A 14,264-nucleotide genomic window follows, 5' to 3' on the forward strand; every position below is an offset into this window, starting at 1 on the left:
CACCGGCCGGAGGGTCACACAATCTCTGAAGACCAAACGTGGCTGAGACACGAACACCACACCCCAGCGCACCCGGGTCCCTCCCCGGGCACTAGCCGTCCTCCGCTGTGGGGTGAACACACCGTGCGCCTCCACGGCTGGGTCGCTGGGAAACACGGCTGAGAGGAGCAGGCCCACCCGAGGTCACACACGGGGACTCTGCTTATGGAACGTTCTAGAAAGGACAGAAGGGTAGCGACGGAGAACAGATGGGAAGCGGGCGGGGCAGGAGGGGCAGGAGCTGAGGGGGGCGGGTGTGGCCATGAAGGGGACAGGAGGGACCCTCCCTGCGATGGACATGTGCCGAACTGGCCTATCACCCCCGCATCCCCGCTGTGACATGGCCGAGATATTTGCAAGACACCGCCGCTGCGGGAACGGGCGAGGACGCAGGGCTCTGCGTCACTCCTCACAGCGACAGGGGAGTCTACAATTGTCCCAGAATCAGAAGGTTGATTAGAAGATCAATGGTTTTTATAAAAGAGCTAAATGAGCTGCGGTCTTGGGAGTCCTGGCTCGTCCCCCACGGGGAACAGGAGGCCCCCGGCTGTCTGCCTTGGGCACGAAATGAGGTGCGGGCAGAGGACGTGGGGTCAGGAAGGGACCGCCCGGGGGAGAGCAAGAGCCTGGCCCGAGTTATCAATTAACTGGCTCCACTGGTTTTCCTTTAAATAATGAGAAGGTACACGGAGGGGACTACTCGGGGCTCCCACACGGAGGTCCAGGGGGTTCCATGGAGCCCGGGCAGGAGCCAGCGGTGGGCATGGCGTGCGCCGGGGGCGCGGAGCCGCGTGGGGACGGCCGCGGGGACGAGAGGCCGGCGTGGGACAGCAAGCTGCAGTATCTGCTGAGCTGCCTCGGCTTCGCCGTGGGCCTGGGCAACATCTGGAGGTTCCCGTACCTGTGTCAGACCTACGGCGGAGGTGAGCCGCCCCGCGGCCCGCGCGTTATCGACCCCCGCGACCCGGGGAGCCTGTGTCGTGGAGGTCCAGCCCACGGCCACCCGGCCTTCTGGGGCTCAGGGGAGCTCTTCACCGTAGCTTGTGGGGTGCTCCCGGGCCAGGCCGCCTACCCCCCGTCTGTGCCCGGCCAGGGCACCCCCTCCCTTCACAAGAGTCCATGGTGGTGCCTGGCAAGCCAGCCCCAGCCGTCGCCTGCGACCCTGGGGAGGGGACACCGAATGTCACCCAGGCTAGGCCGGTCCTTTTCTGGGGTGCGACCTTGGGGCCCGTCGGGTCTCAGTGTCAGGTCAGCTTGCCGTCAAGCCCCCTCTCTGTACACGTAAGACCTGAGGCCCCCAGAAGCCCTCCAGGGCAATCCTGCATCCACCGGGCCCCTGGCTGGAAATGTGGGGGCGATTCCCCTGGCTCCCACCAGGAACAGGGCAGAAACGAAGGTCTGTGTGCGGCTGATGGGGCGTCGTCCTGGCCCCTTTCCCTCCTGGCCGTGCTGGGCGGACAGCGGTCAGGCCGCGCCGGGGGAGTGCGGGCTGGGGGTCTGCGGGAGCTGCTGTAGAGCAGACCAGGCGAGGGCAGCGCCGGGGTGGCTCCCTGTTCATGAGGAACCCGCTTCCTGCAGTTTGTTGTTTTTTCCTGATTATAAGCAGCTGGAGGAGACGTCTCTCCAGGAACCGCTGCCCAGAGGCGTCAGAGCCCCCACGGGGTTGGGGCTGGGCGGGCACGTGGGCCTTGGGTTGCTCTCCGGGCCCCCGAGCTGCCCTGTGCATCAGGAGAGGCATGTGCGGGCGCCAAGCGGTGGCCCGCGTGCTGGTGGTCACTCCAGGTCAGGAAAGCCTGCTCTGACCGGAGCCGGTTGGCCGTCGTTCCTCGTTGCGATGCGCCGGGACTGTCCCGGGAACGTCACTTCCGGAACCCATGTACTGGCGCTGCCCGGCCCGAGGGCCTCCGGACCAGCCCGTCACACCTGTGCTCATGGGCTGGGGGGACCCCTGCTGTTTAAATACTTCTTTTAGGCCCTGTTTCCAGGTGTGAAGCACTTCATGAAATGTCATGAAATATTCAAGTTTCAAAACTCACACTTTTCCTAACAAGCACCCCTCACGTGCGAGAACAACCTTTTTGTCTCACGTCGACTCTGATTATTTGATAATAAGATGAGCAGATAACCGATTGCATTTTTATTCTGCACAAACTCATGACCCTGACGGTGAATATTCTCTCTGTCCTTAGTGGTTACGCAGGTCTGTGGGCTTCTCTCTAAGGTAAGACTTAAAGGCAACATTGTAACAGAATTGGGGGGAACACTCAGGTGCACCTGCAGGGCGTTCTGTCACCTCCACGCAGCTTCTGGGTGAGTGTCCGCGCCCGCGGTCAGGGCGTGGACCCCACCAGCGGCCGGCACACGGGCACCCAGGGACCCTCCAGGCACCTGCTGGGGTCTACAGTTCCGGCCCGGGAATCATTCACAACCATGTCCATGGCAACACATGTGGGGCATCTAGTGAGCGGCCCGCGATCTCCGCACGGCCGTGTTGCGACCTCGGCACCCGTGGGCTCTGTGGAGACGGCAGAGCCGTGCATGGACGTGATGACCCTAGTCTGGCAGTGCAGATGTCCCTCCCGCGGGGCGAGTCTCCCACGCCTCTCCTGGCCCGGTTCTGTGTCAGCCATCGGAGGACTCTCAGGGTTTCACGGGCGTCGCGTGGCATTTCTAGATTGTCTGGGGACAAATGTCCACTTGGCAACACCAAGTCATCCCATCCGCAGAGACAGCTTATCAGGCACCTGCCCTGGTCTTCTCTGTCCTTCGTTTTCTCTCCGGGACGACCTCGGGGTGTCTCGTTCTGTGGATTCTCAGCAGTGCCGGGCTCTGCAGCCGTCCCGGTCAGACAGACCCTTTTCTCCGTGACATTTTCTCAGCAGACGGGACCAGTGTGCCTCACTTCCAGCACCCCTCGGGCCGGTGGTGAGCCGAGGGCTCTCGCAGACCCACCGCGTGGGTGTGTGCGCCCCGATCTCACCACCCCACCTTTCTCCCGAGGAGAAAAAACTCCTCTCATTGTCTGACGCCACACGTGTGAGGGTTTTGCCCACATCAACCAATCCTCCCAATCCCGGCATCATAATTTCACCCATTTCTGCCGATCTACCTGGAGCGAGCGCAGACCCCACGGGGCTCAGTCCACAGTGTTGCCTGCATTGCAGAATCCAGGCTCAAGCAGCGGGTGCCCGCGTTGCCCACAGCTTCCATCTGATTGTGCTACAAGCCAGGAGCGCCAATATCCCCTTCCTCAGTCCAAAACTTGCTAGAAGGGCTCTCAGACCCAGGAAACAGTGTGCTCGCCGGCACCGGGCTTTTATAAAGAATACAGCTCCGAAGAGCCATGTGGCAGGGACGCACAGGGTGGGGGTGTCAGGGCCCCCCGCCTCTCTGGGCACCATGCCCTCCAGCAACTCCCGTGTCCTCCAGCCTGGAAGCTCTCCAAACCCCGTGGCTTACGGTTTTCATGGAGGTTCCATTCTGCAGGCACGGTTGACGGAATCATCAGCTGGGTGATGAGCAGTCTCCAGGCCCTCTCCCCAACCTGGACGTCGAAGTAGGGCTCAAAGTCCCACCTCTCTAATCACACGGCTGGCTCGTCCTGCGACTGGCGGCCCTCCTCCAAACCGGCTTGGGTTTTATCCAAGTCACGGTCCACACGCGATTTGGATGGGGCTAAAATGCACCTAACACACAGCGACGCTCCTGTGTGGTCTCCGTCTGTAATCACAGAGCTCCTCCCTCCTCTTCTCTCCGAAGTGTGGCTGAGTCGGCCGCACCAGGTCTGCTACAAGGAGAAACACTCCTCCCTTCCCCTGGACTGCTCCTCCCGGCGGTCCCTGCCCTGGGCCTGCTGGCTGGGACCCTCCTGCAGAGCAGGGGGTCCGTGGGTCCTGGCCGGCCTGGAGCCTGCAGGCCCTTTCTAGACAGTGGGTCAAACACCTGGGACCCAGAGCCCCTGTCTGACGGCCATGCACCCACTTCCGGGGCTGGGCAGCCGGCCCCATGTGTCCTTACCATGCCAAAGGTGTGTGCTCAAGGCCCAAGGGTGCTTGGGAGGTGCATGAGACCCCACAGTGCGTGTGCGTGTGGGGTGGGACAGGGAGAAGGGCGGGCTGGGGCGGGCTCCTCCATCGGGCCCCTGGGCCCCTGGCCTGTGATTGGCCCCTGTCCCTGCTCAGAGCTCCCTGAAGTGGTCAGGCTGTATTCACAGCCCCAGCTGCAAGCCCCTGCCCATAGGTGCCTGGTCGTCCCTGGGGCGTCCGGCGCATCCCTCGAGGCCAAGTCTCCCAGGATTCCACGTTGTTATTTCACGCTTCTTTGCGGTTTTGCCGCTATGTGGACGACACCAGCAGGCACTGTTTTGCCCCAAACACCGGTGTCCCGTGCAGACGCTGATGTGGTGGAGCGGCTACCGGCCCTCTCCAGGGCCCCGGCTCTGTGTCAACACCTCTGACCGTGATGCAGAATCCCAGGGAGAGGCTAGCCCTCATGGAGGCCGGGCCCGCGCCGGGCCAGCCGAGCCGGGGACACGCAGGAGCACGTTCCCTGACGTGGCCGGCCCTGTGCGTGCAGGTAGGGCAGCGGCTGTCGGTCCTGGAGCATCTAGGGCCTGCAGGCCCACACACTGCAGTTAACAGGAAGAAAATGCAGCTCCCAACTGTACCGGGACTCCCTTCCCCCAACAGTATGAGCACACCCACAGTCCCGTGGGATGCGGGAGCCGACATCTCCCCACGGGCGCCCCCAGGCGATCTGGTGGGGCCGCTCGGGGCTGTGGGCCCCTCACTCCTCACACCCGTGGCCTTTTCTCCTGCTCCCGCTGCTGCTAGCTCCCAGTGCAGAAAGGTGTGGTCCTCCCATCGATCCCATGGAGGTGGTCAGTGTGTGCTCCCCTGGGGGACCACGGAGCCTCACCCCACCGCGGCTACGGGTGCCCACCTCCCAGCATCCGGACGCTGGTTCAGGGGCGATGCTCATGCCCAGGCACAGAGAGACGGGTCCCAGCCCCCACTCAGGCACAAAGCTCGAGAGACCATTTCAAAGGTCCACCTTCTCCAACATCCTGCCAGGAGCACAGACCAGCCCCAGGTCACAGGAGGGCCCATCATCGGGATGAGGGGTGTCCCCGTAGGAACACCACTGCTCGTTGTTGCATGAAACCTGCCCCCAAAGCCACACAAGGTGGGATGCTGCCAAGTGATTTGAAAGAGCAGCAGAGCAGGTGTCCGGCGTGCAGACCCATCTCCCTCGGCCCAAGGCCCACCATGCAGCCGTCGACCCTCCGATGACCACTGTGTCTTTGCAGGGGCCTTCCTCATCCCCTACCTCATCGCCTTGGTCCTCGAGGGAATCCCTATCTTCTACATCGAGCTGGCCATCGGCCAGCGCCTACGGAGAGGCAGCATCGGAGTGTGGACGGCCATCTCGCCCTACCTGGGCGGAGTGGGTAGGCTGCCTGCCTCTGACCCCTGCCCGGAGCTGTGGGGAGGGTGGAGGGCTGCAGGTCCCGTGTGTGCCATGGATCAGCTCGTCACTCCAGTGCACATTCCGTGGCTTTGACCCTGCAGGAGAGGGGTCCAGATCTAATAGCGCAGGGAGATGCGTGGGGCAGCGTCCCTGCGGGAGCTAAGTCTGCTCATGCTCTGAGTACTCGTCTTCCAGGAGGCCCTGTTTGATTCCCCCAAAGCCCAAGGAGGGACCTGGGTGCAGGGTGCTGCGTGGGGTGAGCTCAGGGTGCAGGAGGGGGCGGCAGGCCCAGCCCCATGGAGCAGCAAGCTGTCCCAGATCACCCGGGGACTATGTCCCCTCGGGCGCCGAGCCCACGCATCCTGGGCGCTTGAGAGTGTCCAGGGAGTCCTGGACAGAGGGCAGGCTGACACCTGGAGTGCCCGTGAGGTGGGTGCTGCAGGGAGGGGGTCCGAGCAGCCCCTCTGGCAGTGTGACACGTCCCACAAGGTGGCTACAGCACTGTCCACGAGGCCCACCGGGAAGCCAGTGGAGAGGCAGACCCTAGCCCAGCTGAGGATGGTGCCCCATGGCCGTGAAAACGATGCATCGCCCTCGGGTGCATGCGGCCAGATGTGGGCCAGCAGTGGGGCGGGCAGCGGGAGGCCTCGGGGATGACAGGGAGCAGGAGTGGGGTGCTTGTGTCTGGAGCCCTGCGGCCAGGGAGGCGGGGAAGGCGCTGACCGCCACCTCCCCGCAGGGCTGGGCTGCCTCACCGTGTCCTTCCTGGTCAGTCTGTACTACAACACCGTCCTGACGTGGGTGCTGTGGTATTTGCTCAACTCCTTCCAGTACCCGCTGCCCTGGAGCTCCTGCCCACTGGACCTCAACCGCACAGGTGGTGCCGGGGGCGGGAGGCTCAGCGCCCTGCCTCACGCGGGCGCTGCATGGGCTCCCCTAAACAGCACGTCTGAAGTCCCGTTCTCCTTACCCCATTGTATCTGACCACCGATGGGCCCCCAGAGACTCCGTGTATTCACAGCCCAGCCGCGAGCGGGCATGCCCAGCAACGAGAGGCTGAGTGGGCGGGACGGCGGCTTTTGCTGGACTCGGTGCAGCCCTCGGCCATGCACTCCAGCAGAGAAGGTCCTCGCAGCCCAGGAAATAGTCGCTCTTTTGCACTGGCTCATGAAGCTGTGTTAACCCTCCTTCCCTTCCTGCCTCTGCTGATACTAACTTGAGCTTGGCCCGTTCTGAACGAGGCAGCCCAGGGGCAAGTCCGGGCCCGGAGGCTCCCTGTATCTGCCCACTAGCCCCGGCTGCACGCCCTGGGCCGCGGGGGGCTGGGTCCCGCCGGGTGTGCCTAGTGCTCCGGCAGCAGCCCTGGTCGGCTATACGCAGACTGCAGTCCGGGGCAGAGGCCTGTGAGCCCACATCCAGGCCCGAGCCCTGTGCCAGCCCCTGACAGACCCTCCTGGCTCCAGGGTTGGAAGCCGAGTGCCAGGCCAGCAGCCCCGTGAGCTACTTCTGGTACCGGCAGACACTGAACATCACGGCGGACATCAGCGACAACGGCTCCATCCAGTGGCCGCTGCTGGCCTGCTTGGCCGCGTCCTGGGCAGTTGTGTACCTGTGTGTCATCAGAAGCATCGAAAGCACGGGGAAGGTGAGGCCCCTCGGGTGGATCCCACCACCCGGCTGCCTCCGGCTCGGTGTTCGCACACGGGCTCAGAGGCTGGGCTGGGAGGGTGCAGGCGTGAGGACCAGTGCGCTCCCTGGAGATGGGCACCTTTACCTGGGAACGCTCTGCTCAGACGCTGCCGGGAGGTTTTCTCTGTTCTTTTCCTTTTACCCTTTTTGGGTCTCTGTGTTTAAAGTGTGTTTCTTGTAGACTCACACAGTTGGATCTTGCATTTCTATCCAGGCTCAGTCCCTGCCCTTGTTTGGCTGTTTACACCGTTTACATTTAGTGTGATGATTACTCCGGGTTCTGTCGGCCATCCTGTTTGTTTCGTACCGGTCCCCACTGTTCTCCCGTTTCCTGGGTGTTTCTTGTGACCCCCCTGTATCCACCTGTTGGATCGTCAGCGGTAACTGTTCTACCCTCGGGGTTGGACGGGGGGCTTGGCCATCGGTCCGTCTGGGAGCAATGCTGCCCACAGGATGAGGCAGGAGACCCTCACTCACGCTCTGCTGCCTTCCTCCGCTTTCCCACCGCTGGTCACATTTCACTACGACAGTCTGTGAGCAGCAAACATGTCCTGGCATGTTCGTTTTAACAGTTTACTACCTTTTGAAGAGACTTCAGTGATGGGGAGAAATGTGTCAGGTGTTACTCATGCGGTTTCTGTGCCAAGTGCCCTCTCTCCTCCTGGGGCACGGACAGGCCCCGCGCTACACGCATCCTCCCTTTCAACACCTGCGACATGGCTCCTTGCCTTTCCCTGCCGTGGCTCCCAACACGCGTTTGTGGCCCTTTTGCACAGATCCAGGCGTGTGTCTGCTCAATTTCTCTGCTGGTGTGTTATGGTTACTGTCTCGTGAAGGTCTTTGCGCTTGAGAGGACCAGAATTACTGAATTACACCAAAGCAAACGTTAGGCCCAACAAGCCACCAGAAATTCCAAATAACCCTGAGATTAAAGTCCCTACAGGGGACCAGGGCGACTCCCCCATCAGTCTGTACTCGGGGACTTGGGGGTGGTGGTGAGGGAAGAGCATCGTCTACAGATTTATTCTGTGTAGACACCATGTGTGCAGACCCCTGACCACATCCGACTGAGGAGGGGGTGCTGGTCCTATGCTGGGGAGACGGGTGAGGGCAGGTGTGTGGCCCCAAGGCCCTTGTGAAGTGGCCGGTTGTGGGCACCAGGGGGAGGGGGAGGGCTGGCGGCTGGGTAAGAGGGAGGCCCACCCACCTGGGACGCCCCACAGACACAAGTGTATACATGAATCCGCCTGTGACCATCCCCATGAGCTCCACACCCTGGGAGCCTGACTGGGGCCCACATGCCCCATGGTGCCCTCTGCCCCCGCTCAGCTGGAATCCCAGATGAGTGACAGGAGGCTGGCCACGGAGGCCTTTACGGCACACCTGCCTCTTAAAGGTTTTATATGGGACAGATACCACTGAAAAGTCTAACAATTTGGTCTTTTTTAAAGGCAATTTATTTCACAGCCCTGTTCCCTTACCTGGTCCTGACAATCTTCCTTATCAGAGGACTCACCTTGCCCGGGGCGGTCAAAGGGTTAATCTACCTGTTCACTCCAGATGTAAGTTGGTTTGAAGTCCAGGCTCCAGGCTCAGGAACACATGAGTCAGAGGCAGAGCCCAGCCCAGCTCGCTCCATCCCCTGGCCTTGTGAATGGCCATTAGCCAGAGGCCAGGCTGCCCAGGGCCACGTGCGGGTGAGGGCAAGGAGGAGGGTGGTATGGGGTCTCGGGGAGGAGGTCAGGGTCAGAGGATGGAAGCAGAAGGAGGACTTGGTTTGTGACATGTAGCCCGAGGGATGTTGCTGGCGGGGTTCAGGGGAGAAGCCAGCTAGAGCCCCACCCCAGATGCCCCCCCAGTGCCCTGCACCCCATACCCCTGAGGGCCTTGCAAGTTGCATGCACCCTACCAGGTAAGGAATCACAGGACCCAAGGGCCCACACCCCTCCTAGACTCTTGCACACTCTCTAGGACCCTAGCATTCCGTGGGAGTTTCCAGGGGCTGCACAGCAGAAGGGAAGGGGGCACTGGGTGTGGACGTGGGTCTGCCCGTGGGCACCGTGTCCCAGCCACTGTGAGACCCTTCAAGTCCCTCAGAACCACCATGTCTGAGAGGAGCAGAAGAAACACACCCAAGTCGCTCAGACCCATTTCTCAGCCCTGAGCGGTCTGTCAGCCAAGTTCTCAGAACGCCCCGTGGGTTTACTTAAGCCGTCACAGAACAGCAAGGCCACGCTTGCTGTGTGAACTGCCATTCCGGTCGTGCTGTCTCGTTGGTGATCCTAAGCTGTTCACGCCCCTCCATGAGAGTCGTCCCAGAGGAAGCTTTAGGAATGTTCTGGGGCCGTGGGCTCCCCGTCTGCTGCACAACAGGATTCCGTGTCTTTCCAGGTGCAGATTCTCCAGAACCCGCGGGTGTGGCTGGACGCAGCCACGCAGATATTCTTCTCCCTGTCCCTGGCCTTCGGAGGACACATTGCTTTTGCAAGTTATAACCCGCCCGGGTAGGGACCAGGCTCGGGGGTGGGTTCCTTCCAACGGAGGGGCTGGGCCTCCTGTGCCGGAGCACCTCCAAAGTAACATCCTGTGTGGCCTGGTAGGAACTTGTGATAGGAACAGACTCCCGGGGAGTCTACCAGTTACCCAGCCATGCACGGAGAGCTGGGGGTAGGGCCCTTATGGCAGCTTCTAGCGTGTTCCGGGGGAAGAGAGCCTGGACACTCAATCCCAGGAACAGGCCATAACTGGGGGCTGACCCCGACCAACAGGAAGCATGTGTCACGCACAAGACCAGAAAAGCAGCATGTATCAGCTCCCTGGTCACCTAAGACGGACACGGGGCTCCCACCTCGCTGAGGGAACCACGCACCTGCCGTGAGAGCCCCAGGGGCTCGGGCACTAAAGCGTCACCCGCCGCATCATAAACCAGGCAGCCACAAGCCGTTGGGACCATCTGAACAAACGTGGTTCTATATGGTGGCCAGAACTTCTCCCCCTCCGAAGTGCAGGGATGGGGAGGTGGGTGGAGTGGGTGCTTCACACAGCTGCACCTGACAAGTGACAACCTCAGCCCACTCCACGTAGCTTGTGTGTGTTTCTCATGTGGAGATCATCTCAGCAAAGCCCACTCCAGGCTCCAGGATGCCCCATGTTGTCCTCAGCTCTCTGTGTCCAGGCCTTGGGGGTAGGGGTGGAGGCTGAGGGTTTCAGACCACCCACAGTCTTGAGCTGCGGTGGGTGGGGAGGGGCCTAGTGGGGAGGGGGTCATCAGAGAGGGGGTCTTTGGGGGAGGGGCAAGTGGGGAGGGGGTCAGCAGGGAGGGGTGGTCAGGGAGGGGTCAGAGGGAAAAGGGTCATCAGGGAGGGGGGTCTTTGGGGAGGGGGTCAGCAGAGAGGGGTGTTCAGGGAGGAGGGGCTCAGCAGGGAGGTGTGGTCGGGGAGGGGTCAGTGGGGAGGGGACCATGGAAGGGGGTCCAAGACCGTCCTGAGACTAGCGGGGACAGCGCCGGCGCTGGGGGTCATGGGCATGCAGGCTCCGTGTGCGGGGGGGGGGCCAGGGGGGCGTGGAGATGGCCCTAAGCGCGCATGTCTGCCAGGAACAACTGTGAGAAGGATGCGGTGACCATCGCCCTGGTCAACAGCATGACTTCCCTCTATGCGTCCATCGCTGTGTTCTCTGTTTTGGGATTCAAGGCAGCCAACGACCATGGGCGTTGCCTGGACAGGTGAGCACGGTGCCCTTGGCTGAGGGCGGGGTGTCCACAGAGCTCGGCCTTCAGACACTACCTGACGCCCTGGACCTGCACAACCACCTCTTCTTTCCTTAGGGGGGTGGGGGGGGGGGGAAGAGTCTCCAGAGGTTCGAGTCCATGCGCAGCCTAGAGCGTGACCCGACGTGGAGGTGGGGTCTCTGGCAGATTCTGGTGAAGATGAGGTCATGCTGATCCAATGTGTCCTGACGAGAGACAGGCAGGGACACGCAGACACACGGGGGAGGCCGTGTGAGGAGGCAGAGGTTGGAGGGACGCGGCCATAGCCCAGGGACGCTGGGGCGCCAGGAGCTGGACGAGGCGGGAGGGACCTTCCCTGGAGCTGCGGGGGGGTGGGGGGCGTGTGGCCCGGCCGACACTGCTCCCGTGGACTTCTGGTCTCAGAGCTGGGAGAATAAATGTCTGTTTACTTGAAGGCTTTCAGTGTGTGGCCACCTGCCACAACAGCAGGGGCCACAGAGGCTGTAGGATGCCCTGGCATTTGGAACCACGGTGTTTCAAAGGCCGCTAACTCCTGCTCACCGAGAGCCCTCCAGAGGCGGTCTGCCAGGCGGACCCGTGGATGGGTGCAGGCTCGGCCCTCTGCATGCTGCCAGGCATCCAGTGCCCAGGGCAGCCCCGTCAACCGTGACACCTGTGCCAGCCACGCTCAGGCCACGCTCAGGGCCACGGCCCACAGAGGGCGGAGGGGGAGACGGAGCAGCTTCACAGCCTGAGCTTGGGCGCTGCGGGGCGTGTGCACCCACTGGAATGTTCCGGAGAGGCTGCAGTGCCCACGTGGTGGATGGTGTGGCCCCCACTGGGGAGCAGCAGGGGCGGCACTTCCGGCTGTTTCCACCAAGCACTGTGGACAAGTCTGTGCTCACAGTAACGGCCGTGACTCGCGCCTGCACAAGGCTCCCCTGCCGTGGTTTCTCTGCGACCCAGCGCCGGCCGCCACGCGGGCCGGCCACCAGACAGCAGCGCCGCGCTGCACTCAGGGGACATTTTAAACAGCAAAATCACCAGCAAACAGCATAAAACTGCGAACACCATGGCCCTAAGCTGACTGTAAGGATGCTCGTGACCCTGGGCAGCTCTGCACACGGCCACTAATAACCCCAGAAGCGCCGTGAGTACTAATTCCGAGGTTACAAAGAGATTTCAGCAAGTAGGCAAAGTAAGATCCGGGAATACCCATGGGCCTGTGGCTGAGCCGTGAGCCTTGAGGCCAGTGAGCACTTGCTGGTGGCGGCCGGTGGAGGGGTGACCAGGGCCGCTCCCGGGGCGGCCAGGGGGCTGCCACTGCCCCACGGTGCCCTGAGGGCAGCGTCCCCTCCAGGCCGGGCTCCCCTCTGTCCCTGCAGCGAGTGCTGTCCGGCCCTCCGGAAGGTGCCGGTATCCTTCTGGGTGTTTCAGGGTGCAGCGCGCCCAGCTAGCGTACACTCTCTGTGTCTGCAGAAACATCCTCCACCTCATCAATGCGTTTGACTTCCCTGAGCAGAGCATCTCCAGGGACGACTATGCTGCTGTCCTCCTGCACCTGAATACCACCCAGCCCGAGAGGGTGGCCAGGCTCCCCCTGGAGGTTTGCCACCTGGAAGACTTTCTGGATAAGGTACCCGAGGCGCCTGGCCTTGCTCCAGGCGGCTGCAAATCTTCTCCACGACCTGGCCCAGGCTGGCCTGGCGCTGTGAACAAAGGACTCTAGGCTGGCCCTGTGCCTCTGTGGGGCTGAGCTTCCAGAAAGACTGGCCTCAAATGCAATGTGTCCGACAGGGCCCTGCCCAGGGGGCTGGAGGCCAGGCTGACCCAGGAGACTGGGTGTTGCTGGTGCACAGAGCTGAGGGTGGGGGCAGAGTACGGGTCACAGAGCTGGGCTGTGGCCGGAGTCGGGCGGCTGCCAAGGGGCGAGGGGCAGCTGTGGACCCCTGGCTATGGGGGTGATCCACCTGAGCCCAACACCCCTGGGCCTACGGTCACCTGCCAGCTGCAGGGTGTTAGGGGAAAGGTTCTGTTCCCCCGGAGGCACACCTGTGGCCTGTGGCGTAGCCAGAGAGGGCAGGGCCACCACCTTGCCCTGGTGCTGGTGGTGGGGAGGGCGTCCGGTGCATGTCACACTGCGAGGGCCCCGTGCGCTTATGTTTCAGAGTGCCTCCGGCACGGGCCTGGCCTTCATTGTCTTCACGGAGGCCATCCTCCACATGCCAGGGGCCCCCGGGTGGGCCGTGCTGTTCTTCGGGATGCTGTTCACCTTGGGCCTGTCATCCATGTTCGGGAACATGGAAAGCATCATCACGCCACTCCTGGATATGGGGGTCATGCGCAGATCCGTCCCCAAGGAGGTCCTGACCGGTGAGTGGACGCCCGGCCCACCTTGTAGGCCTGTCCTCCCTGTCTGCCCACCTCCTGCCGTCTGTCCACTGCTGCCCTTCCTCCATGAGCGTCCCAGCGGGAGCCTGGGTCTGGTCTTGTCACCCCCAGCGCCGGTCCCGGCAGCTCTGCCCTAACTCGGCATCCCACGAGGGCCATGGTGGGAGACCTCGGGGTCGGGCAGGGGCAGAGCCCACGGACAGCAAGCCCCCATCGTGCGTCCTCCTGCCCCGGACACGGTGCTGGGAGGGCCGGAGGAGCAGGGTGACAGGCTCCGACGAGGGGGTGCCGCCATCCCTCCAGGCCTGGTCTGCCTGTTCTGCTTCCTCTCGGCGATCTGCTTCACGCTCCAGTCGGGCAACTACTGGCTAGAGGTGTTTGATAACTTCGCCGCCCCCCTGAACCTCATTATCTTCGCCTTCTTCGAGGCGGTCGGGGTCGCCTATGTGTACGGGATGCGCCGGTGAGTGTGCGTCTCCTCAGGGCCCCGCCCTCCTGCTCCCCGCACCCCGAGTGTCGCGGCAGCGGCCGTCCCGGCCCGCACAGGATGCGGCAGGACCGTCTGAGCCCCTCCCCAAACAGACTCGGGGCAGCTCCCCGCGGCCCAGGACCCGGCCCCACCCGGCTGCACAGGCCTCCAGCTTGTGGGGGCAGGCGGCAAGACCGCCAGTCTCCAGCCACGCAGGGCAGAGTCCTCAAGCCAAGGACAGGTGGACACTAGGCCACTGCGGGGCCCTCCTGCCCTGACCCTGTCCTGGAGGCCTCTGAGGAGGCCCGGCACAGGTCCTGTCCATCCCCCCTGACTCTGGCCCACCGCACACCTGGACTCACCACTGTTCCACACCCGCCATCTCTGTCACTCACGTCACACCTGTGCTCACACTTGTCACCCATGCCTGTCACACCCGTGCTCACACCCATGCTCACACCTGTCACACATGCCTGT

The 14,264-nt window shown here is 62.8% G+C and overlaps 1 protein-coding gene across 1 annotated transcript in view; it reads left to right on the forward strand.

Annotated features, from left to right (window-relative positions):
* The first annotated feature begins 802 nt into the window (after positions 1–802).
* The window catches only part of SLC6A18 (solute carrier family 6 member 18), a 14,916-nt gene continuing 1,454 nt past the window's right edge, over positions 803–14,264 (forward strand). Inside the window, exons 1-10 of the mRNA XM_032415175.1 lie at positions 803–962; positions 5,348–5,488; positions 6,248–6,385; positions 6,972–7,153; positions 8,649–8,759; positions 9,589–9,701; positions 10,793–10,921; positions 12,407–12,563; positions 13,096–13,300; positions 13,622–13,781. Of these exons, the coding sequence (XP_032271066.1) occupies positions 803–962; positions 5,348–5,488; positions 6,248–6,385; positions 6,972–7,153; positions 8,649–8,759; positions 9,589–9,701; positions 10,793–10,921; positions 12,407–12,563; positions 13,096–13,300; positions 13,622–13,781 (1,496 nt within the window). The remainder of the gene's footprint in view (positions 963–5,347; positions 5,489–6,247; positions 6,386–6,971; positions 7,154–8,648; positions 8,760–9,588; positions 9,702–10,792; positions 10,922–12,406; positions 12,564–13,095; positions 13,301–13,621; positions 13,782–14,264) is intronic.

The sequence above is a fragment of the Phoca vitulina genome, unplaced genomic scaffold (genome assembly GCF_004348235.1).
Source record: "Phoca vitulina isolate PV1807 unplaced genomic scaffold, GSC_HSeal_1.0 scaffold17, whole genome shotgun sequence".
Lineage (NCBI taxonomy): Eukaryota > Metazoa > Chordata > Mammalia > Carnivora > Phocidae > Phoca > Phoca vitulina.